This window comes from Salvelinus namaycush, chromosome 12 (genome assembly GCF_016432855.1).
Source record: "Salvelinus namaycush isolate Seneca chromosome 12, SaNama_1.0, whole genome shotgun sequence".
Lineage (NCBI taxonomy): Eukaryota > Metazoa > Chordata > Actinopteri > Salmoniformes > Salmonidae > Salvelinus > Salvelinus namaycush.
Genome location: NC_052318.1, coordinates 46,928,969 through 46,955,226, shown reverse-complemented (window position 1 = coordinate 46,955,226; position 26,258 = coordinate 46,928,969). Strand labels below are relative to the sequence as shown.

Here is a 26,258-nt window from a genome sequence, read left to right as displayed (position 1 = left end):
ACTGTCTGGAAGTGGGGAGGGGAAAATTGAAAATTTGCTGTTATTGGCAGAGAGGTTTGGAACTCTCTTTCTTATTGGTATATTAACTAATTTACTGCATGATGTCACCATAGAAGGCCAAAACTCCCTCCCACCAAAACAGGCAGAAATTTCAGGTATTTTCAAACAGCGATTACACTAAAAAGTCATTATCATAATTTTCACCATTTCACAGTATTATTCCAACTTCATAATGTGGAAATATATAGAAAACACAGGACAACCACATTTCTGACTGCACTGAGCCTTTAAGCAAAGTGAAAATACCAAAGGTCAGGTAAACAACATGAGGCAATAGAAGGCACAGAACTGTAATTCAGCTTAATAAATAAGGTAAAACAGGCATTCCTAACTAGCCTGGGTACCAGTCTGTTTAGCTAACATTCCTCTGTCATTGCTAAACAGACTTGTGCCCAGGCTAATTCATAATCCATTCATCCACAGCATTTCTCTTTTCCCTCGGTCACACCACAGTCTCGCGGCCAGGGTCAGGGTCTGAGAGCTGGCTGTCTGAGGAGGGCGGTCTGGTCTGCTCCTCCCCTCCCACTCCTGTGTCTGAGAACTGCAGTGGAGGCCCAGAGGGAAGCTGAAAGGACTCAGGGAAGGCATGGAAGTGGACAGGAGATGGCTCCAGCTCTGTCTCAGTGAGCCCTCGTCCATCCTGACCCCGCAGTCCCCCCATTCCTCCGCCTCTTTTCCCCTGCTCCTCCTCCTGGTCCTCCTCCTCGTGCGCCTCAGCCAGAGGGAGCTGTAGGAACTGAGGAAGCCACAGCTGCTCCTTCTTCAGCAGGCCTCTCTGATCGTCCACATTGCAGCACTGGGCTTTGGACAGAAGTTCCATCAGACCTGCAGACAACAGACAAATCATGTTAGGCTCATGTCTTAATGTAATAGCTACATAGATACCTGAAAACAGCTGATCATTGCAATAATGTCTAGTAGGATCCCACACAAACCACTCCCTTACCATCCATGTCATAGGTTCTTCTAACGGCAGGGTTTCTCAGCCTGGTGTTGGTCCGGACTCTGTCAGCACTAAAGAGGGAGCTAGTATCCACCTCTACAACGGCTGATCTTCTTCCCTAACCAATATAGAAAAATTTCACGTTGTTTGAAATGCCAAGAATTTTTTAAAGCCTAGATTCAATCAGATCAAGTGTTAACCGGTGATAGCGGACTCCCACATAGCTGGTATTTTGGCGGTGTCGGAGTTGTAACTGCGTTAGAGCTGTCAAATTGGTGAGCGGTTGCTCATGTGGTTGTCACGAAGCTACAACTGCCCCACTCACTTTGGAAGTTCAGAACAAGAAAGTGTATGCTATATAATGAAAATCATTAAAGAAATAAGGATTTAATCGGGGTGTAGATTACAACACAGATTCCAGTGTTCAAACTATTAATGTGACTCGGCGCATCCAATGGCAATGTCTGCGATACCCACATAAAAAATACTACAGTTTGATATAGAACATTCTAGTGCTTACTATAATATGTAGTATACTGTAGTATACTGTACTCCACACTGTAGTTGATAGATTTATTTGACAATTTAAAACACAATACAACCACACATGTGGATAATGCATTAAAATCATCAGGGATGACACAAAAAAAGTTTGAAAATGTATGAAATAAATATTACACACATAAACATAGCCTACTAGCCATACTTTGGTTACACATTTATCAACAAAAAAAACAATGGACAGGATGACATTGCCTTAGCCTAGAGCAGGACTCCCTCAGTAGATCAGCGATCTCAGGCTCCTAAACCAAGTTAAATGATGGTTTAATTACGGCGATGTCAGGTGACGCCAGATGATGATGCAGATGGCTTGTCGGTTCTGATATTATCAGAATTTACGAACGCGCAACACCCGTTGAATATAAACGTTGGCAAAAAAACGTCATTAAATTGTTGTCAGCAGCACAGTCGCAAACGCTCTATATAACATGAAAACAGCCTAACCAGCTCTGCTAGGGCAAGTGAGGTGTTCTCTCATTTGTGTCTGGAAGTATCTAGCAAGCTAGACAACTAGCTTATTAGCTTGGGTGCTTGAATGCCATTGCGAGGTCAGAATGCTCAGATCAACACTACTCCTCAGCCAAAGTGTCCAGTGTGCGTTCTGAACACTCCATGAGCAAAATGCTCTGAATTTATGAACTGACAACACTCTGAATGTGAACGCCCAGAGCGCACTTTGGCACTCCAGTGGGAATAAGGAACACACCCATTAGTACACACTGTAGTATTCCTCAATTGTGTAGTGCTTACTATAGCATTTTGTAGTGTACTGTAGAATTAGAATACTATACTCCACACTGTAGTATCCCTCGATTGTGTAGTGCTTACTATATAATTTTGTAGTATACTGCACAATACTATACTACTGTCACGCCCTGACCACAGAGAGCTGTTTATTCTCTATGGTGGTTGGGGCGTGAAAATGACTAGGGTGGGTTGTCTAGGGGAATTATAATTCTATGTTGGCCTGATATGGTTCCCAATCAGAGGCAGCTGTTTATCGTTGTCTCTGATTGGGGATCATATTTAGGTCGCCATTTTCCCCATTGTGTTTGTGGGATCTTGTGTTTGTGTAGCTGTCTGTGAGCAGCCCTGAACGTCACGTTTCGTTTGTGCTTGTTTTTTTTGTGTTGGTGAGTTTCGATTTATTAAAATATGTGGAACTCTACGCACGCTGCGCCTTGGTCCATTCATTATGACAAACGTGACAACTACACAACAAATTGTCCAGTGTTCATTTTTTATTTATAACTTTGAGCTTGTTAAATCAACACTGAAAGTGTTGCATCTGTAGGACCCATATAGACACCGGAACAATGTTGAATTAAATTAACACACTGCTTAGTGCCTTGCCTTTCAAGTAAATTGTAGAGTTATATGACTGTATTTGTTAGTGACAGAGATATGGTTGTTGCATTCATCCCTTTTTGGTCCCATTAACTTCACGAATATGTTATTATGAAAAAAGTTGTATTTTGAGGGCATAGTTTTATCCTAATACAGGAGCCTGAATCTCCTACACATCACTTTGAACCAAAACCACACCTATCATTATCATATTTCCCAGGATGCTCTATTGCAGGTTGATATTTAGAGTAGTTTGTTTCAATATCTATGTTTGTGCATTGATTGATTGATTCATTCATTAATCTTATACTACTCAAATATAAATTACAAAAATAATCTAAACTTATCCTAAATGTTACTTGGACTTATTGCACCGGTAACTGAAACGGTTGTTACAATTTAGATGGTTTAGTTAGTCCAATAGTTTAGTCTTCCCAACCCTGGGAGTCATTCTGAATACAGGTTGTGGGTGATAAAAACATGTTTTAAAGTTGGATAGCTCCACAATGGATGGATTACAATAGGAATTACACATCACGTTGCAAGCCAGCATAATGCGACTTGCAGGCCTGATGTAAACCATTAGTTTCAGGTCACTGTATTAAAGATTAGTTCCTAACGGGGTACAAACACCATGTAATGTCATCCTTTGTACCTTTAATTATAAGTGCATAAGTGTACGCCAGTTCATACTGTACCTCAGGCCACATTGGGCCTGCAAGTAGGGTTGCAAAATTCTGGATTCCCAGATTTGTCTAAAATCGTGATTGAAGGATTTCTGATTTTCTCCTTCCATTTCCAAGAAAACTTCCAACCAGGATTTCTGTATATCCTGGGAATTTGGGTGAAGTTACCAGAATGTTGCAACCCTACATGCAAGTCACATCATGCTAGTTTGCAAGGTTATGTGTAATTCCTATTGAACTCCACCCAGAGTTAGGATATCCAACAGATGGAATTTGAATTCACCTGCAACCTTGCATTCAGAATGAGTGCCAGGGTTAGGAACATTGTGAGGAGACTACCGAAGGCATTTCAACTGGAACAATCATTTCAGTAACAGGTGCAAAAATCGAAAAAGCTGATTGGATTACTTTAGAAAAATGTATGTCATTTATCTTTGTGTAGCATAATATTAATCAGTCAATCAATGTCAAGCACATGCACAAACTTAGATATAGCAGAACAGATGCTTTAATGTTCAAATACATTTATAGGACTTCTGATCATTTTCTTGCCTTAGTACCTGACTTGCATATCTTAGACCACCTTTTGCAAAAACTATTCAACACAAATGTCATCAGTGAATACAAAATTCATTGTTTAGTGTTTTGTTGACATAATAATAAAGGTGCAATATGCATAAATGGCTCCACCATTTCCTGGTTGCTAAAATTCTAATAGTTTGCCATATTTCAGTTTTGTTGACAAAACAAGCAATGCATAGTGTACAGAATCATTGTACCATCTAAACCGCCGTGAAATATATTTTCAATCACCAGAAATATAGTATTTTCAGCTGTTTGAAGCAGGTATACAAACCCAAAAGTAAAAGACGCAAAAACGAAGCTTAAAAACGTGAAGCATGGAAATAGTTCACATAGAACAGATCTAACACTTCTTACACTTGCTTTCAATGAGAATGACAAATCTATAACTCACATTTCTATGTGAATTTGGTCGGGTAACCCAAAAAGTTACATATTGCAGCTTTAACACATTGTTTTCTTCAGAAGAGAAATGTGTACAATTGTGTTCACTGTTTCCGGCAATATATAAATACTACTGCACAAAATTCTAAATCATCCAATCACTGTCATACCATGTAAACTATATGGAAAGATCTAGGCAATGGGGACTGTCCAATTTTTATGATCTTTTAAAATTTTGCAGACATGCAGAGGTGCAGAGAATGAAGTTGGGTTACTTTTAAGTAACTTTGGGTTACTCCTAAATCATCATCTCCAACATTGTGACCTTCCTTAGAGCTTTTCTTTGGTGTGGATTTAGGCCAATACATTAATATCCTTGTGTTTCTCCATTGTATTCACCTTTCCTTATTTCTATTGTGGATTGTGTTTCTGTGCGCCAATGGAAAGTCTACAAAACTATGAGCAAACAAAAGTGTGTATTGAATACATGGAATTGAGTTGTGATGATACCGATGAATGAATCCTGCACACAATGTGCGTATTTTTGATTAAATGTAAAACACAGACGAGCTTTCTGTTTTGTCTGCTTGGATTGAAGAGAAAAGTAGGGTTGCGCAATTTCTTTGGCAGGCAGTTGTGTTCTGTTGATGAGTGTATTTGCAATTTTGACTGTATAATAGAGTTTTGATGAACGTATTTATGTTTTGAGAAGGCAACTACATTTTGAAAACACATTTATTGTTTTGCAAAAGGCCACAGAATTCTATGTCTTGCGGAGTCGGTTTTGAAAATCGACAAGATTGTTCCAAAAAATGCTTGTACGTGATTCAGAAAAACTGAACCAGCACTTACTAATTTTACCATAATGTACTATATTATGTATTATAGTTTACCATGGTATACCGTGGTGAACACTATGTTAGGCCTATGATAACTTTGTAAATAATGGTATTTATTTATCCATATTACTCTACTGTGCAATGACAATCATGTACACAATGAATGTGCTGTACTGTAAATATGTAGCCATTGAACAAATCTGATGTATCATGGTGTAAAGCTGGAAATCATTCCATGAATATGATCATTATGGAAATAAATAATGCTTTACCTCGTAAAAAAATACTATAATTTACTTTCGAATACTACAGTACTTACTATAAAATGATTTAGTACACTGTAGTAAACTGTAGTACAGTGTAGAACACTATATACTACACACTGCATTGATATGCTAATATGTCATTTGCATATACCCCAACCCCCTCCCCTATGTGCCAATTTCTGCCTCCCATGAGTGAGAAACCTACATGCCAAGTATAGATCATATATTGTTGTTCCCCAAAAATACAATAAAAAGTGTGTGTGTATGAAAGTGTGTAGATATATGTGAATGCACTCCTTAGCGCCCCCACCCCTCTGCCCCCGCACAGTTGTGAGCTATAATTTTAATAAAGCTGATTTTAAACCCAACAAACTCATGTCGGAAAAAGGTGAAACTAATCTACGCCTGTTCTGATAAAAAACCTTAGGGCATTTAGCCTCGCGTGATGCCTTGCTTGACCACACCCTCCTTCCTTGCTCCTGGCCTCTTCCACCAATCCATTTGTTTTTATGGACAGAAAAGAGCAGAAGCTCTGAGCTGTCCAATCAGGTCCATTGTCTACTGTCGGCCAACAGGTCATGGAGAAGAGCAGGAGTGCTGATCTGGTCATACTCATTCTGATCTACTTGCAGGTTATGGCAAGTTTGCTGTTTTACTATTTGTCCAATAGAACACTACAATATACTACAGAAATGTCTGTAAAACTGCGACAAGAAATACTACAATATAATGCTACAGTAAATACTACAGTATGCTGAAGTAATGTATGCAAAAACACCAGACTAAATACTACAGTATGCTGAAGTAATGTATGCAAAAACACCAGACTAAATACTACAGTATGCTGAAGTAATGTATGCAAAACACCAGACTATATACTACAGTATGTGCTGTAATGTTTCTGGGAGAGAAAAAAACTGCTGTGCTACAGTTAAGTCCGTGAAAATACTACAATGAATACTATAGTACAGTGCCCTCCACAATAGTTGGGACAGTAAAGCTTTTTTTCTTCTTTTGGCTCTATAGTTCAAAAGTATGGATTTGAAGTCAAACAATGACTATGATGATAAAGTGCAGATTCTCAGCTTTAATTTTAGGTTATGTTCATCCATATCGGGTGAACCGTTTAGAAATTACAGCACTTTTGTACATAGTCCCCACCTTTTAGGGGAGGAAAGTATTGGGACAAATTCACGTATATGTTTATTAAAGTAGTAAAAACGTAAGAATTCGATCCCATATTCATAGCACACAATGGCTACATCAAGCTTGTGACTCTACAAACTTGTTGGATGCATTTGCTGTTTGTTTTGGTTGTGTTTCAGATGATTTCAAATCAAATCAAATCAAATTCTATTTGTCACATACACATGGTTAGCAGATGTTAATGCGAGTGTAGCGAAATGCTTGTGCTTCTAGTTCCGACAATGCAGTAATAACCAACAAGTAATCTAACCTAACAATTCCACAACTACTACCTTATACACACAAGTGTAAAGGGATAAAGAATATGTACATAAAGAATATATGAATTAGTGATGGTACAGAACGGCATAGGCAAGATGGAGTAGATGGTATAGTGTACAGTCTATACATATGAGATGAGTAATGTAGGGTATGTAAACATAAAGTGGCATAGTTTAAAGTGGCTAGTGATACATGTATTACATAAAGATGGCAAGATGCAGTAGATGATATAGAGTACAGTATATACATATACATATGAGATGAGTAATGTAGGGTATGTAAACATTATATTAAGTGGCATTGTTTAAAGTGGCTAGTGATACATTTTTACATAATTTCCATCAATTCCCATTATTAAAGTGGCTGGAGTTGAGTCAGTATGTTGGCAGCGGCCACTAAATGTTAGTGGTGGCTGTTTAACAGTCTGATGGCCTTGAGATAGAAGCTGTTTTTCAGTCTCTCGGTCCCTGCTTTGATGCACCTGTACTGACCTCGCCTTCTGGATGATAGCGGGGTGAACAGGCAGTGGCTCGGGTGGTTGTTGTCCTTGATGATCTTTATGGCCTTCCTGTGACATCGGGTGGTGTAGGTGTCCTGGAGGGCAGGTAGTTTGCCCCCGGTGATGCGTTGTGCAGACCTCACTACCCTCTGGAGAGCCTTACGGTGGTGGGCGGAGCAGTTGCCGTACCAGGCGGTGATACAGCCCGACAGGATGCTCTCGATTGTGCATCTGTAGAAGTTTGTGAGTGCTTTTGGTGACAAGCCGAATTTCTTCAGCCTCCTGAGGTTGAAGAGGCGCTGCTGCGCCTTCTTCACAACGCTGTCTGTGTGGGTGGACCAATTCAGTTTGTCCGTGATGTGTACACCGAGGAACTTAAAACTTTCCACCTTCTCCACTACTGTCCCGTCGATGTGGATAGGGGGGTGCTCCCTCTGCTGTTTCCTGAAGTCCACAATCATCTCCTTTGTTTTGTTGACGTTGAGTGTGAGGTTATTTTCCTGACACCACACTCCGAGGGCCCTCACCTCCTCCCTGTAGGCCGTCTCGTCGTTGTTGGTAATCAAGCCTACCACTGTAGTGTCGTCCGCAAACTTGATGATTGAGTTGGAGGCGTGCATGGCCACGCAGTCGTGGGTGAACAGGGAGTACAGGAGAGGGCTCAGAACGCACCCTTGTGGGGCCCCAGTGTTGAGGATCAGCGGGGTGGAGATGTTGTTACCTACCCTCACCACCTGGGGGCGGCCCGTCAGGAAGTCCAGGACCCAGTTGCACAGGGCGGGGTCGAGACCCAGGGTCTCGAGCTTGATGACGAGTTTGGAGGGTACTATGGTGTTAAATGCTGAGCTGTAGTCGATGAACAGCATTCTCACATAGGTATTCCTCTTGTCCAGATGGGTTAGGGCAGTGTGCAGTGTGGTTGCGATTGCGTCGTCTGTGGACCTATTGGGTCGGTAAGCAAATTGGAGTGGGTCTAGGGTGTCAGGTAGGGTGGAGGTGATATGGTCCTTGACTAGTCTCTCAAAGCAGTTCTTGATGACGGAAGTGAGTGCTACAGGGCGGTAGTCATTTAGCTCAGTTACCTTAGCTTTCTTGGGAACAGGAACAATGGTGGCCCTCTTGAAGCATGTGGGAACAGCAGACTGGGATAAGGATTGATTGAATATGTCCTTAAACACACCAGCCAGCTGGTCTGCGCATGCTCTGAGGACGCGACTGGGAATGCCGTCTGGGCCTGCAGCCTTGCGAGGGTTAACACGTTTAAATGTTTTACTCACCTCGGCTGCAGTGAAGGAGAGCCCGCAGGTTTTGGTAGCGGGCCGTGTCAGTGGCACTATATTGTCCTCAAAGCGAGCAAAAAAATTATTTAGTCTGTCTGGGAGCAAGACATCCTGGTCCTCGACGGGGCTGGTTTTCTTTTTGTAATCCGTGATTGACTGTAGACCCTGACACATACCTCTTGTGTCTGAGCTGTTGAATTGCGACTCTACTTTGTATCTATACTGGGACTTAGCTTGTTTGATTGCCTTGTGGAGGGAATAGCTACACTGTTTGTATTCGGTCATGTTTCCGGTCACCTTGCCCTGGTTAAAAGCAGTGGTTTGCGCTTTCAGTTTCACGCGAATGCTGCCATCAATCCACGGTTTCTGGTTTGGGAATGTTTTAATCGTTGCTGTGGGTACGACATCGTCAATGCACTTTCTAATGAACTCGCTCACCGAATCAGCATATTCGTCAATGTTGTTGTTGGACGCAATGCGGAACATATCCCAATCCACGTGATCGAAGCAGTCTTGAAGCGTGGAATCAGATTGGTTGGACCAGCGTTGAACAGACCTGAGCTCGGGAGCTTGCTGTTTTAGTTTCTGTTTGTAGGCTGGAAGCAACAAAATGGAGTCGTGGTCAGCTTTTCCTGAAAGGAGGGCGGGGGAGGGCCTTATATGCGTCGCGGAAGTTAGTATAACAATGATCCAAGGTTTTACCAGCCCTGGTAGCACAATCGATATGCTGATAGAATTTAGGGAGTTTTGTTTTCAGATTAGCCTTGTTAAAATCCCCAGCTACGATGAATGCAGCCTCAGGGTGTGTGGTTTCCAGTTTACAAAGAGTCAGATAGTTCGTTCAGGGCCATCGATGTGTCTGCTTGGGGGGGAATATATACGGCTGTGATTATAATCGAAGAGAATTCCCTTGGTAGATAATGCGGTCGACATTTGATTGTGAGGAATTCTAAATCTGGTGAACAGAATGACTTGAGTTCCTGTATGTTGTGATGATCACACCACGTCTCGTTGATCATAAGGCATACACCCCCGCCCCTCTTCTTACCAGAAAGATGTTTGTTTCTGTCGGTGCGATGCGTGAAGAAACCAGCTGGCTGCACCGACTCCGTTAGCGTCTCTCGAGTGAGCCATGTTTCCGTGAAGCAAAGAACGTTACAATCCCTGATGTCTCTCTGGAATGTTACCCGTGCTCGGATTTCATCAACCTTATTGTCAAGAGACTGGACATTGGCGAGTAGTATGCTAGGGAGTGGAGCGCGATGTGCCCGTCTCCGAAGCCTGACCAGGAGACCGCCTCGTTTGCCCCTTTTACGGCGTCGTTGTTTAGGGTCACCGGCTGGGATCAGATCCATTGTATTGGGTGGAAGACAAAACACAGGATCCGCTTCGGGAGAGTCATATTCCTGGTTGTAACGATGGTGAGTTGACATTGCTCTTATATTCAGTATTTCCTCCCGACTGTATGTAATGAAACCTAAGATTACCTGGGGTACCAATGTAAGGAATAACACATAAAACAACAAAATACTGCATAGTTTCCTAGGAACGCGAAGCGAGGCGGCCATCTCGGTCGGCGCCGGAAGTGTTTTGTGCCCAATCGAAATGAATGTTAAATAGAGTACGTATCTAAACACTGCAACAGTAATGTGGATGCTACCATGATTACGGAGAATCCTGGATGATGAGTGAGAAAGTTACAGACGCTACATGGGAGGTACAGTGGAGCTTAGCATTTCTTAAGTGGTATGACATTTGAGCGTCTATAACTTTCTCACATTATTCATGATTCATTCAGGATCCTCCGTAATCATGATAGCATCCAGATTCATGTAGAAGTGTTTAGAAACATATTCTTATTTACAATTAAAGGTGACTCCAAAAAGACACAATACATTATTTACCATTGATTTCGATTGGGCACAAAATAATCAGAAACACAACCAAGACAAACAGCAAATGTTTGTGAAATTTCTCCCAATACTTTTGGTCCCCTAAAATGGATGGACCATGTACAAAAAGTGCTGTAATTTCTAAATGGTTCACCAATATGGATGAAAATTCACTCAAATTAAAGCTGACAGTCTGCACTTTAACCTCATACGCATTGTTTTGATTTAAAATCCAAAGTTTTAAAGTATAGAGCCAAACAAAGAGAACATTTTTCGCTGTCCCAATAATTACAGAGGGCACTGTTTTTAAATATACTAATACTACAGTTTTAATAACATAGTAAACTATGATATTTTTTCATGTGGGTATAACGCCAGGAGCGGTATCCTGATTTGACAGCTCCAATGCAGTTACCTCCGATATCGCCTAAATCAAAACAATGAAACTGCTTTGCAGGCAGACAGACAGATATATAGACAGACGGACAGGCAGACAGACAGACAAGCAGACAGAACGTTGCTCAAGTACCACTCACCTGAAACACAGGGCCTGAGGAGCTACCGCACACCCTTGAGCTGCTGCTCTGCTCAGTACCTGGGGAAAATAATAGGATAAAATATTCTCAATCTCAAAAACAAAACTACGCAAAACAATTTAGACGCGTGGCGGTCCCGAAATTTAATCAACCGGTGATTGTCATGCAAATAACTGCCGGTCTCACGGTAATTGACCGTTAATTAACATAAACACATTTAGCATCTCCTGGCTTCCACACTGATGCAGACCTTTGGAACATCTATATATTAAAAAGTCTAATAAATCTATGTAATATAGCCTAGATCTTCACACTAAATCCATTATTTATTTTAGACAGGTTTAAAGGAACATAATATGATGAAAATGTCCCACTGTCATTGGTATTATGAGGAAAAAAATGTTTTGGTAACTGATGCACATAAGTAAAAGATGACGAGATAATGTACTGTAAACGAAGCAAGTACACTCGCAAGGACAACTACAGTAATACAGTGCTTATATATAGATATATTCACATCACTTGACTTTTCCACATTTTGCTGTGTTGCATAGTGGGATTAAAATGGATTTAATTGTCATTTTTTTGTCAACGATCTACACAAAATACTCTGTAATGTCCAAGTGGAGAAAAATGCTAACATTTGAAAATAAATAATTTGGAAATAAAAAAACTAATATATCTTAATTAGATAAGTATTCAACCCCCTTAGTCAATACATGTAAGAATCACATTTGACAGTGATTAGAGCTGTGAGTCTTTCTGGTGAAAGGTGAAATTGTGTCTCTGTGTCTTTTGGAAAGCAGACTGAAACAAGTTTGTCTCTAGGATTTTGCCTGTGCTAAGCTCTATTCCGTTTCTTTTTATCCCCAAAAAACTCCCTATCCTTGCCGATGACAAGCATACCCATAACATGATGCAGCCACCACCATGCTTAAAAAATATAAAGAGTGGTGCTCAGTGATGTGTTGTGTTGGATTTGCCCCGAACATAATGCTTTGTATTCAGGACAAAATATTTCCAAATATTTTGCAGGATTACTTTAGTGCCTTATTGCAAACAGGATGCATGTTTTGGAATATTTTTATCCTTTTCACTCTATAATTTATGTTAGTATTGTGAAGTAACTTCAATGTTGTTAATCCATCCTCAGTTATCTGGAAAACCTCCCTGGTCTTTGTGGTTGAATCTGTGCTTGAAATTCACTGCTCAACTGAGGGACCTTACAGATAAATGTATGTGAGATGGGGTAGTCATTTAAAAATCATGTTAAACACTATTATTGCACACAGAGTGAATCCATGCAACTTATTTTGTGACTTGTTAAAAGGGTTGAATAGTTAATGACTTAAGACATTTCAGCTTTTCATTTTTAATTAATTTGTAAACATTTCTAAAAACATAATTACACTTTGACATTATGGGGTATAGTGCAAATGCATGTAGATCAGTGAAACAATATCACAATTGAATCCATTTTTGAATTCAGGCTGTAAAACAACAAAATGTGGAAAAAGTCAAGGGGTGTGAATACTTTCTGAAGGCACAGTAGATGTATAATCTTCATCAGAAGATATGTTGTACTTAAAGAGAATATTATAGTATATTTTACAGTCAGCTATTTATTTGCTGTTTACATTGAAATCACATTGTCCAACTCCATAGCTGTCATTGTCAAGCAAAACAAGACAATTAGTGATACAGGGTTGGCATGATAGCACAAACAGACTGGCACTTAGACTAGGTACTGTAATTACATAATAATTGCCTAAAAATGATTGGTTTTAATTCTTTCAGATTCATTACAAAAACAAACGATCACCACTAAGTATTGCCAATTGTGCTGTCTTCTTGGAAGTGATTACCACGAAGTTCTGAGTAAATACCAGACAAACACTGGCTAAACAAGCACTGTAAATTATCATGCTTTACAGAAAATTCTCATAGGAAATCATAGTGTTTGGCGTAATAGGACATAGTGTATTGCAGAATATTGTACTGACTCCTTTGGGATATATATGCATAAGCTTTGTGGATACAGTATCAGTCTTGAGCACAAGCAATCGCACTGTCTAGGTTTCTCTCCTGCACACACATACACACAATAGAAAACGCAAAAAACAAACAGGATATTGCAGTGTACTAGCCTTTCACTGTGTCCAGTGTTATCTTTTTGTTGGCCAGGGAGGTTACGGCCATGCTCATGCTTAGGGACTCTTTGCTCCCACTCTGAAATAAAAGGAAGTATGGAGAGAAAACATCAGAGGGTTTATGAGTTATGCAACAGCATAGAATGTCACAATCCGAGTCCCATAGTTCGACTCACCATGGTGACTATGACGTCCTGTGGTCGCAGACGTTGCTTCTGGAGCACTGGGGTCAGTGCTTCCTGTAGAGACTTGCTGGACTTTACCACAATACCCACTGTCTTCCCTGTGGACACTATCTCCACCCTGAGAAATAGACACAACTTGGCATTAGTAGGATTTTGTTTGTTTTGTAGGGTTTATTTAATGACAGGAAATACAAAAGTGAACATGTCGTGAAATATCAGGATGTGGACACTCACGCAAAAGTCACTCTGAGCTCCAAGAAGACCTGCTGCTCCTTCAGAACTGAGCTGTCCTGATCCAGAGAGAGGGGCTTCTGGGGAGAGGCCGGAGAACAGAAGGTGAATAATGAACACAGTACATCAACTATACTTGGCATAGAAAATTCTCCCTTCTCCTCCAACTAAGATGCTGCTTGAGTGACAGACAGACACCATTTTGGGTAAAACCAATAGTCTGTTTGAGAGGTTGCTTGATTGATTGATTTTATAAGCCAGTTTAAAAAAAATACATATACACACAGTACATATTCAAACTTGTCAGGGTTAACACGATAAAGTCTGACTTATTTCCATTGTGATCCCTTGTGGTCCCATTGTGGTACATACTCTACACTCTTAGAAGTAAAAGGTGCCTGGATGAACCTTTTGAGATTCTAAGAATTGCCACACCAGTGGAACCATTCCAGGTCAAAAAGGTTCCCAGAGGAACCCCTCTGAAAAGGGTCTTAGAGGAACCCCTGTGTAAAGGTTCAAACCGGAACCTTTTTGTGATGGGATGGGTTCAATAGTCCGCCACAGTGGACGCGTCATAATACCCAGAAAAACACAGAAATGGTTCCAATTGTTTTTCTGCCACACATTTTTCACATTATGAATTTGACAAAAAAAATTGAATGAATTGTGCTTGGTGTAGACTTACCTTGATGAGACATTTTGATGGCTGTGTATTTCTCTCTCAGACAAGGTGAGTTTTATCAACATATTCACCTCAATTTCCTCTCAAAAATTTGCAATGACAATTATTGATGAAACTTACCTTGTCCGACCGAGAGAGATTTGCGCGGTTATCAAAACGTCACACCAGGGTAAGCCTACACGAAACACAGAACTTATATGAAGTAGCTCTTAAACCCCAGAGGGAAAGAATTATGGCGGAAAAACGATTGGAACCATTTCCAGTCCAGGTTTAAAAGTGGTACCGTGGTACTAAATGTTGAACCTTTTTAATAATATATTGTAGAGCTGGCAGCCTATCAGGAGATTGGAGGCGTGGCTTACTGGAGGCATGGCTTTACTATAGTTTTTTTTGCCAGCCGTTTGACATTCCTGTCCGCAATGTTAAGTTTATACACTGCAAATTAAAATTTTCCTCAAATATTTAGGCATGTTACATATTCTAATATAATATTAATATTGCTGAATACATATAGTAATAACGTGGTAACTACTCCAACTTTGGGATTTGCATAAGCGATTGAGGATCTCTAAGCTTCATTGAACCACCAAACTGTCAGTGTTCAAACTTAACATGCGATGACAATATAACAGAACCGATGAACAGGGATGACATTTACACTAACGCCTTCAAGCTCAACTCTGGACCTACAAACCAGTTCCACTGCATTTTTTCATTGTTCCCCTCTAATCAGGGACTGATTTAGACATGGGACACCAGGTGTGTTCAATTAATTATCAGGTAGAACAGAAAAACAGCAAGCTCCGGACTTCGTAGGGTAAGAGATATTACACAGCTGGCCAATTCTGACTGAGGCTCACCTTGTCCTTGCCCTGCAGGTAGATGATGACATCCGAGAGGGGGAGGCCTCTCTTCTCACAGAGCCCAGTGAGCATAGTGCGGATGGAGAGGCCAGGTCGGGCTGGAGCCAGGGAGGCAGTGCCGTCAGGAAGGAACACACAACAGTACTTCTCTGCCTGGCCCGCACGCCAACGCTCCTTCTCCAACTTCTGGGGGGGAAAGGGGTAAAAGGCATAAGTTAATTCAAAGTCTAAATAACTATTATGTGATAGTCAGAGCTTGGTGTGTGTGTGTGTGCTCACCTCTACTGCATTGAGGAGAGATCCCGACCTGGCTGTGCTCTGTAAGACTGCAGCATGGTCAGCAAGCTCAGCTAAGGGAATGGGTAGGGGGTATATTCAGCTGCATGCATACTGTATGTCATCAGACCAGAAAAGTAATAGACTGTACTGTAAATTCTGAACCAATGCTTTCCCTATTGTATTATACCTCCCCACGATCCTCTCTTTTCCTGTCCTTTCTCTCTGGTCAGCTTGTTCTGTGGCACTCCTTTTCTCTTCTCTGCACCCTCGTCCAAATCCAAAGGTAGAGACTTTCCTGGTTTGACCTTTGGTTTCTATGAACAATACTCAGTTATGAAGTGATGTGTTGGTTTATGCACAAACTTCATAGCACATTTTTACAGTACTGTATGGTCAGGGCCCTAGCCTTTTGGCGGCCCTTTGCGAGATTTAGTTGAGGGGCCCCACACCTCGCGGGCAAAACATTTTAGTGGCCCCCCTCTTGACGGCTGAGATAAAGTACATTTCCCATAATTCTACACATTTTGCCATGGGGCGCAGAGATAATGTTGCAGTTTTAAAGCAAGTTTCCGCAATTCTACACAGTTTGCCATGAGGCGCAGAGATAATGTTGCAGTTTTAAAGCAAGTTTCCGCAATTCTACACATTTTGTCATGAGGTGGAGACAACATTTTGCCATTTTATAACTAATTTCATGAAATTCTATTAATTTTGCCACCGGGGCGGAGATAACATTATTAAGTTTTACAGTTCATTTCCTGCAATTCTACACATTTTGCCATTACTTATTCCATGTTAATAGATCTGAGTGAGAGTGACTAACAAAATCAATGGGGGCCTCTGAGCACGTGTTCTTCTTACCCGGTCGTTAATTCGGATAGCTGGCTAGACTCATTTTCCAATCTAAAAATATTTAGCTGACTTGGAATAATTTTATTTTTGTACGCTTATACCTGGGGCCGGCCCTGTGTACGGTACCTCTTTGGGTTTCTGGTCAGCCTTGGGTCTGTCACTAAGAGAGTGGATGTCAGTCCCAGCAGTCTTTCTGGTTACTGTGCTCTTCGAGCGGGGGCCCAGCTCAGGTAGAGGCCTGCCCTCCACATTGGCCAACATGCAGCTCTGATAGAGCTGGGAGCGAACAAAGCGTGTGTAGCTGTCAAACTTCATCAGCTTGAAGATCTGAAGTGAGGGGGAGAGAGAGAGAGAGAGAGAGAGAGAGGAAGCCTTTTTAAGTCAGGCAACACAACCATCTTTGTTACTAAACTCAGTTTTCATGGCATTTCTTATTTTTCCTGCTGTTTCACACAGCAAAAGATGGCCATGCTACTGTATGAATACTTAATAAAGGAATATTTAATTATTTTCGAATGGAGGCTTGCTACAGTAGATGATGTGTCCATGATGGTGTACCTGTTGTTGAGCCTTGTGATACATGTCAGGTTGAGGGTTTCTCACTTCCCACTCCTCGATGCGGACTTTGTCATCAATGTTGATGGGATGGGAGGCACTGCCTGAGAGGTAACTGCTGTAGATGGAGCGAGCCTCCTGATTTAACTGGACAGAAAAGGAACATGGTCAAACCCTGACAGATAGAGATCCCTCTTAGAATAGCACATGGGGTAATCTTGAAGATGTCAAAAACCCATTTTCATCTGTGAAGTACCTTCTCTTTCTGATTGGCTGGGATCTGTCTGAACTTTTCACATGCCTGCCAAAATAAGATGTTCTCGGCACTGACCTCCGACTTCAGGAAAGCCTGTGGGTTTAAGCAGAAAAATAGTCATGTCACCAATATTTACCCAACCACAATACCTTATCACCAGGCATAATCTTAAGCCTGTTTTGACTGTCTAAAAACTGTGGGTAGTTTCTTTTAAGGGGGAAACCTCTTCCACAGTGTTTTTTTATTGGACCTTAACACTACCTTAAATTTGACTTACAGTATACCCTGCAAACCAAAATTGGTTCTGAGAACGTTCCCTGAACATTCATTAGGTTGCCATAAAAACTGTCTAGTTGTGCTGATGATTATGCAATGTTTGTATAAAACATTTGCCTGATGTTGCAAGAACGTTCCCAGAACACATTTTGTTATTACATCACCTGGAAACCTAATAAGAACCTTAGGGCAATGCTCTGTGGTGGTTGTTACAGATGTTGTGCACAACATTTTAGTGAATGTTAGGAGAACTTTCAAAGGATATTTAATTTCAAACATATTCTTATCAAGAACATTACTTGAATGTTTTTGGGACGTTATCATCCTAATGTTAGGAAAAACCCTAACTAGAACTTAATGGGAATGTTAGCTAATGTCCTGGGAATGTTCTCGGTTTGCTGGGTATTGTTTACTTGATATTTCTGTCTCACTCACACACATTCCTCTGCTCTCCACAGGCCTCGTAATCCAAACTGGTGAATCTCATCTCTTTTCCCATAAATCCTCCAGCCCTCAGGAGAAAATCAGACGCCCATGTGGTTCTGTCTATTTAAGGGACTCTTGCGTGGGCCTCTTTCTCACTTTACTTTCTTGGGCATTTTGACAAACAATCTTTGTGGCAGTGTTATGTATTGTCTCCCAGTCAGTAAAATGCTTTCATTCAAATAATGTTTGTGTTTGCTTTTCATGTATTGTGTAATTGATGTGTATATACAGTACCAGTCAAAAGTTTGGACACACCTACTCATTCAAGGGTTTTTCTTTATTGTGACTACTGTAGAATAATAGTGAAGACATCAAAACTATGAAATAACACATATGGAATCATGTAGTAACCAAAAATTATTAAACAAATCAAAATATATTTTATATGTGAGATTCATCGAAGCAGCCACCCTTTGCCTTGATGACAACTTTGCACGCTTTTGACCTTCTCTCAACCAGCTTCACCTGGAATGCTTTTCCAACCGTCTTGAAGGTGTTACCACATATGCGGAGCACTTGTTGGCTGCTTTTCCTTCACTCTGCGGTTCAACTCATCCCAAACCATCTCAATTGGGTTGAGGTCGGGTGATTGTGGAGGTACTGTAGATATAGTGTAATTGTTGTTTTTTGATGTGTTCATGCAGGGCTTATATCAAATCAAATACAATTTTAATTGGTCACATACACATATTTAGCAGAAGTTATCGTGAGTGTAGAGAAATGCTTGTGTTCTTAGCTCCAACAGTGCAGTAATATCTAACAATTCACAACAATACACAAAAATCTAAAAGTAAAATAATGGAATTAAGAAATGTATAAATATTAGGATGAGCAATGTCAGAGTGACATTGACTAAAATACAGTAGAATAGAATACAGCACATACATATGAAATGAGTAAAGCGGTATGTAAACATTATTAAAGTGACTAGTGATTCCATGTCTATGTATATAGGGCAGCAGCCTCTAAGGTACAGGGTTGAGTAACCGGGTGGTAGCCAGCTAGTGATGGCTATTTATCAGTCTGATGGCCTTGAGATAGAAGCTGTTTTTCAGTTTCTCGGTTCCAGCTTTGATGCACCTGTACTGACCTCGCCGTCTGGATGATAGCGGGGTGAACAGTCCGTGGCTTGGGTGGCTGGTGTCCTTGATGATCTTTTTGGCCTTCCTGTGACATCGGGTGCTCTAGGTGTCCTGGAAGGCAGGCAATGTGCCCCTGGTGATGCATTGGGCAGACCGCACCACTCTCTGGAGAGCCCTGCGGTTGCGGGCGGTGCAGTTGCCGTACCAGGCGGTGATAAAGCCTGACAGGATGTTCTCAAATGTGCATCTGTAAAAGTTTGTGAGGGTCTTAGGGGCCAAGCCACATTTCTTCAGCCTCCTGAGGTTGAAGAGGCGCTGTTGCGCTGTTGCGCCTTCTTCACCCTCTGTCTGTGTGGGTGGACCTTTTCAGAACGTCAGAGATGTGTACGCCGAGGAACTTGAAGCTTTCCACCTTCTCCACTGTGGTCCCTTCAATGTGGATAGGGGCGTGCTCCCTCTGCTTTTTCCTGAAGTCCCCGATCATCTCTTTTGTTTTGTTGACGTTAAAGGAGAGGTTATTTTCCTGGCACCACTCCGCCAGGGCCCTCACCTCCTCCCTGTAGGCTGTCTCATCATTGTTACAAACTTGCTGATTGAGTTGGAGGCGTGTTTGGCCATGCAGTCATGGGTGAACAATGAGTACAGGAGGGGGCTGAGTACGCACTCTTGTGGGGTTCCGTGTGTTGAGGATCAGTGAAGTGGAGGTGTTGTTTCCTACCTTCACCACCTTGGGGCGGCCCGCCAGGAAGTCCAGGACCCAGTTGCACAGGGCGGGGTTCAGACCCAGGGCCCCAAGCTTGATGATGAGCTTGGAGGTTACTACGGTGTTGAAGGCTTAGCTGTAGTCAATGAACAGCATTCTTACATAGGTATTCCTCTTGAATATGTTTGTAAACACTCCAGCCAACTGGTCTACGCATGCTCTGATGACGCGGCTAGGGATACTGTCTGGGCCGGCAGCCATGCAACTTCTTATGGCTTGGGGGCAGTATTTCGACGTCTGGATGAGAAGCGTGCCCAAAGTAAACTGCCTGTTACTCAGGCCCAGAAGCTAGGATATGCATATAATAATATATAATATATTTGGATAAATAATATATAATACATTTGGATAGAAAACACTCTAAAGTTTCCAAAACTGTTAAAATAATGTCTGTGAGTATAACAGAACTGATATTGCAGGTGAAAACCTGAGGAAAATCCTTCCAGGAAGTGGGATTTTTTTGATGTGGGTATATTCAATTGAATGCCTTATAGAGTATCTAATGGGTTAAGACCCAGATTGCGGCTCCTATGGCTTCCACTAGATGTCAACAGTCTTTAGACATTGTTTCAGGCTTGTTTTCTGAAAAATGAAGAAGAATGAGCGTGACCGAGTGCGTGACCGAGTGCGCGCCCTTCGTTGTTTTTCCTTTCTATTGAATACGCTACTGTCCGGTTGAAATATTATCGATTATTTAGACAATTGACAACCTGAGGATTAATTATAAACATCGTTTGACATGTTTCGATGAACTTTACCGGTACTATTAGGATGTATTCGTCTGCATGTTTTGACCGCCTTTGAGCCAGTGGATTACTGAACAAAATGTGCCAACAAAACAAAGTTTTTGGAATATAAAGAGGGACTTTATCAAACAAAACCAAAAAGTTTTGTGTAGCTGGGACTCTTGTGACTGCAACTATATGAAGATGTTCAAAGGTAAGTGATTCATTTTATCGCTATTTCTGACTTTTGTAATTCCTTTATTTGGTTGTAAAATGTTTGTATGCTTTTGTAAGCGGGGCGCTGTCCTCAGATAATTGCATGGTATGTGTAACGAACGTTGTCGGGAGAAGGAGAAGAGGACCAAGGTGCAGCGTGGTAAGTGTCCATATTACTTTTAATAAATACGAAACACTTGAACAAAACAACAAAACAGTTCTGCAAGGTGCAATACACAAAACAGAAAACAACTACCCACAAACACAGGTGGGAACAGGCTACCTAAGTATGGTTCTCAATCAGAGACAACGATAGACTGCTGCCTCTGATTGGGAACCATACCAGGCCAAACACATAGAAATACAAAAAATAGAACAACATAGAACACCAGACATAGAATACCCACCCAAACTCACGCCCTGACCAACCAAAATAGAGACATAAAAAAGATCTCCAAGGTCAGGGCGTGACAGTATGCTTTCGCCGTAAAGCCTTTTTGAAATCTGACAAAGTGGCCGGATTAACAAGAAGTTCATCTTTAAGCCGATGTATAACACTTGTATTTTTTATGAATGTTTATTATGACTATTTCTGTATTTTGAATTTGGCGCTCTGCAATTTCACCGGATGTTGTCGAGGTGGGTCGCTAGCGGAACGCCTGCGCCAGAAAGGCCATGGAGAATGAGAGCCCACAGTCCGTGGGAGCGGGCTGCATCGATGGCACTGTGTTATGCTCAAAGCGGGCGAAGAAGGTGTTTAGCTTGTCTGGGAGCAGGACGTCGGTGTCTGCAACATGGCTGGTTTTCCCCTTTGTAATCCATGATTGTCTGTAGACCCTGCCACATACGTCTTGTGTCTGAGCCGTTGAATTGTGACTCCACTTTGTTTCTATACTGACGTTTTGCCTGTTTGATTGCCTTACGGAGGGAATAACTACACGGTTTGTATTTCGACCATCATCCCAGTCATCTTGCCATGGTTAAATGCGGTGGTTAGCGCTTTCAGTTTTGCGCGAATCCTGCCATCTGTCCATGGTTTCTGGTTTGGGTAGGTTTAAATAGGGACAGTGGTAACAACATCCCCTATACACTTCCTGATGAACTCAGTCACTGTGTCTGTGTATACATCAATGTTATTATCCGAGGCTACCCGGAACATATCCCAGTCCGCATGATCAAAACAATCTTGAAGCATGGATTCCGATTGGTCAGACCAGCGTTGAATAGACCTTAGCACGGACTTCCTGTTTGAGTTTCTGCCTCTAGGAAGGGAGGAGAAAAATGGAGTCGTGATCTGATTTGCCGAAGGGGCCTTGTAGTGTAGGCATCCAGGAAGAGAGAATAGGAGGGGTCGAGTGTTTTCCCATCACGAGTACTATAGTCAATGTGTTGGTAGAACTTCGGTTGCGTTTTCCTCAAATTATGTTTGTTAAAATCTACAGCTACAATAAATACAATAAACCTCAGGGTATGTTGTTTCCAGTTTGCATAAAGTCCAGTGTAGTTCCTTGAGGGACGTTGGGGTATTGGCTTGAGGGGGAATATACACAAAAGTGACTATAACCAAAGAGAATTCTCTTGGGAGGTAATACGCTCGGCGTTTGATTGTGAGGTATTCTAGGTCGGGTGAACAAAAGGACTTGAGTTTCTGTACGTTATCACAATCACACCATGAGTGCTTAATCATGAAACATACACCATGCCCATTTCTTCCCGGAGAGTTCTTTATTCCTGTCTGTGCGATGTACTGAGAACCCAGCTGGCTGTATGGATGGAGACAGTATATCCAGAGAGAGACATGATTCCATGAAACAGAGTATATTACACTCCCTGATGTCTCTCTAGAAGGAGATCCTCACCCTGAGCTCATTTACTATATTGTCCAGAGACTGAACATTAGTGAGTAATATACTCAGAAGCGGTGGATGGTGTGCCCGCCTCCTGAGTCAGACTAGAAGTCCACTCCGAATACCTTTTCTCCGACGAGCAGCATCTTGGAGCAGCCTCTGGGATAAGTTAAATTGCCCTGAGGGGTAAGAACAAAGGATCCAATTCGGGAAATTCCTGGTCGTAATATGCTGGTGAGTTACCGCCACTGATATCCAAAAGTTATTTCCGGCTGTATGTAATAGCACAAAAACATTCTGGGCTAATAGTGTAAGAAATAACACAAAAAAGTAAAATACTGCAAAGTTGCTTAGCAGCTAGAAGCAGTGCTGCCATGTCTAAGATGGCGATGACATCCTGAGACTGCGGTTAAATAAAGGTCAAATGATCCATACAAAATCATAGTCTTTCCTTTACCTGACAATGTAAGTGTTCAAAATGACTTAATTTATCTCTTCAAAACAATGGACTCTGCTTGAAACAAACAAACAAGACCCATAAACACACACTGTATAGCTCATCATGAATAAGCCTGAAAGATTGTGTACAGTCAGGTTTAGGTCCTACCGTGAAGTAGAGGACACCAGTTGGGTCCTGTAGTAGCCTCTCAAAGCTCACAGCCCAGCTGGCCACCTTCCCCACACCACTGGCTCCATCGCTGGGCACGGTGGGGAGACTGGAGTTACTGCTGGAACACAGTCCCACACTGGCTCCACGCTCCTCTGGTGCCACATTCAGCTCTGGAGACATTAACAACAGGGCTGTACTGGATGTAATACAGAAACTACCATGTATGCTTCACTTTGAAATATGATATGTGTCTTCTCCTGTACTTGAACATAGTAATGTGATTTTGAATACAGAGAACTTAAATCTAATCACTGAGTTGTGAAAATGTACAGGAAATGAAAAGACGAATGTACAAAAAAACAAGCCCTGCGAAACTCCCTCACGTGACTTTCTCTCACATACGGCTGTCAGCTATTGAGGAGGAAGTCATTGTGGTAACACTGTAACTTCAGAGCCAGACAGGCAGGTGAACCCAATAGACAGTGCATTCTTTAGCTTTTACAAACAGTAAACACTACTTACAGTGAGCTACAAAAGTATTGGGACAGTGACATTTGTTGTTGTTTTGGCTCTATACTCCAGCACAATGATACAATGACTGTGAGGTTGAAGTGCAGACTGTCAGCTTCAATTTGAGGGTATTTTTTTATCCATATCGGGTGAACCATTTAGAAATTACATCACTTTTTGTTCATCGTCGTCGTCGTCGTCGTCCCCCCCCCCCCCCCCCCCCCCCCACCCCACCATTTTGGGGAACCAAGAGTATTGGGACAAATTCACTTATGTGTATTATCGTAGTCAAACGTTTAGTATTTGGTCCCATATTCCTAGCATTAAATAATTACATCAAGCTTATTGTAACTCTACAAACTTGTTGGATGCATTTGCTGTTTGTTTTGGTTGTGTTTCAGATTATTTTGTGCCCAATAGAAATTAATGTTAAATAATGTATTGTCATTTTGGAGTCACTTGTATTGTAAATAAGAATAGAATACGTTTCTAAACACTTCTACATTAATGTGGATGCTACCATGATTACGGATAGTCCTGAATGAATCATGAATAATGATGAGTGAGAAAGTTACAGATGCACAAATATCATACACCCAAGACGTGCTAACTTCTCTCCATTACGGTAACAGGGGAGCTTAGCACTTTTTTTGTTGTTGGGGGAGGGGGGGGGGGGGGGGGGGGGGTGATATTTGTGCTCACTCATCATTATTCACTTTGAAATATTATTTGTGTCTTCTCCTGCACTTGAACATAGTAACGTGATTTTGAATACAGAACACTTTAATCTAATCACTGAGTTGTGAAAATCTACAGGAAATTAAAAGATGAATGTACAAGAGAACAAGTCCTGAGCAACTTCCTCACGTGACTTTCTCTCACATACGGCTGTCAGCTATTGAGGAGGAAGTCATTGTGGTAACACTGTAACTTCAGAGCCAGACAGGCAGGTGAACCCAATAGACAGTGAATTCTTTAGCTTTTACAAACAGTAAACAGTACATACAGTGAGCTCCAAAAGTATTGGGACAGTGACATTTTTGTTGTTGCTTTGGCTCTGCACTCCAGCACTTTGAATTTGAAATGATACAGTGACTATGAGGTTGAAGTGCAGAACGTCAGCTTTACTTTGAGGGTATTTTCATCTATATCGGGTGAACCGTTTAGAATTACACCACTTTTTGTACATAGTCCCCCCATTTTAGGGAACCAAAAGTATTGGGACAAATTCACTTATGTGTATTAATGTAGTCAAGAGTTTAGTATTTGGTCCCATATTCCTAGCATGCATTGACTACATCAAGCTTGTGACTCTACAAACTTGTTGGATGCATTTGCTGTTAGTTTTGTTTCAGATTATTTTGTGCCCAATATAAATTAATGGTAAATAATGTAATATGTCCTTTTGGAGTCACTTTTATTGGAAAGCTGACAGTCATTGTATCATTTCATTGTTTCACTGCAATACTTTTGGAGCTAACTGTATATGAGTGAAACATGTTGCGAGAGGTGGACACTGTGCTACAGGGCCATTCACTTATTCACACGCAGCTCTGATTTACAGCTCCTCAAAGCACTCAGCAGAAGAGTGAGTGAGTGAGTGAGTGAGTGAGTGAGTGAGTGAGTGAGTGAGTGAGTGAGTGAGTGAGTGAGTGAGTGAGTGAGTGAGTGAGTGAGTGAGTGAGTGAGTGAGTGAGTGAGTGAGTGAGTGAGTGAGTGAGTGAGTGAGTGAGTGAGTGAGTGAGTGAGTGAGTGAGTGAGTGAGTGAGTGAGTGAGTGAGTGAGTGAGTGAGTGAGTGAGTGAGTGAGTGAGTGAGTGAGTGAGTGAGTGAGTGAGTGAGTGAGTGAGTGAGTGAGTGAGTGAGTGAGTGAGTGAGTGAGTGAGTGAGTGAGTGAGTGAGTGAGTGAGTGAGTGAGTGCATCCATATGTATAACTGGGAGAAAGCAGACCATCTATTGTCTGGTCCAACATGTTCAGTGAAAAAAAACGAATGTGTCCATGTTTGAACTCACCTCCGTCCGACACTGCCAGACTCTGTAACCACAAACATAGACTAGTGAATAAATCTGCTTTGGATTAGGGTAACAACAATCAGATACACAATGATTTTATATCTAAAGTAACATATTTTTAGTTGGCGTAAAACCTCTAATCTTTAGAAGACTTTAGAGCTTAGACAGTGAGACTGTAAGACAGAAAGACAGACAGACAGTCTAGGCCCACTTACTGCACGTCCATTCGTTATTCCAAGGTTTTTATGTGTTAGGAACATTGCCGTATCGCTTCGGTTAATTGAAAGATTCCAAGAGAGACATTGATAGATCACTGAAGAAGGGTTCCGGTAATG

The 26,258-nt window shown here is 41.5% G+C and overlaps 1 protein-coding gene and 1 long non-coding RNA gene across 2 annotated transcripts; one reads left to right on the top strand and one right to left on the bottom strand.

The window, feature by feature from the left end:
* LOC120056657 (regulator of G-protein signaling 14-like) lies at window positions 1-26,258 on the bottom strand. Its single transcript, XM_039004868.1, has 15 exons — window positions 26,139-26,258; window positions 25,924-25,945; window positions 23,398-23,570; window positions 17,396-17,488; window positions 17,143-17,286; window positions 16,711-16,911; window positions 15,920-16,046; window positions 15,733-15,803; window positions 15,451-15,639; window positions 13,912-13,988; window positions 13,669-13,795; window positions 13,490-13,571; window positions 11,343-11,401; window positions 1,007-1,121; window positions 1-885 (listed from the first exon to the last, which is right to left on the bottom strand). Exons 1-15 carry the CDS (start codon window positions 26,181-26,183, stop codon window positions 503-505), a joined length of 1,908 nt encoding a protein of 635 aa, XP_038860796.1. The 5' UTR covers window positions 26,184-26,258; the 3' UTR covers window positions 1-502.
* Window positions 13,675-18,181, top strand: LOC120056658. The gene is made up of 3 exons (XR_005477818.1): window positions 13,675-14,013; window positions 15,469-15,654; window positions 18,130-18,181. It is a non-coding gene; the product is annotated as an uncharacterized LOC120056658 (long non-coding RNA).

What these genes read in the sequence shown, in the direction of transcription:
- LOC120056657 (XM_039004868.1), bottom strand. Translation starts at nt 26,183, where the DNA reads ATGTTCCTAACACATAAAAACCTTGGAATAACGAATGGACGTGCA. An exon ending in ATCACAAGGCTCAACAACAG is followed by an intron (nt 16,912 to 17,142) that starts GTACACCATCAT and finishes CCCTCACTTCAG; the next exon opens with ATCTTCAAGCTGATGAAGTT. An exon ending in AAGAACCTATGACATGGATG is followed by an intron (nt 886 to 1,006) that starts GTAAGGGAGTGG and finishes TGTTGTCTGCAG; the next exon opens with GTCTGATGGAACTTCTGTCC.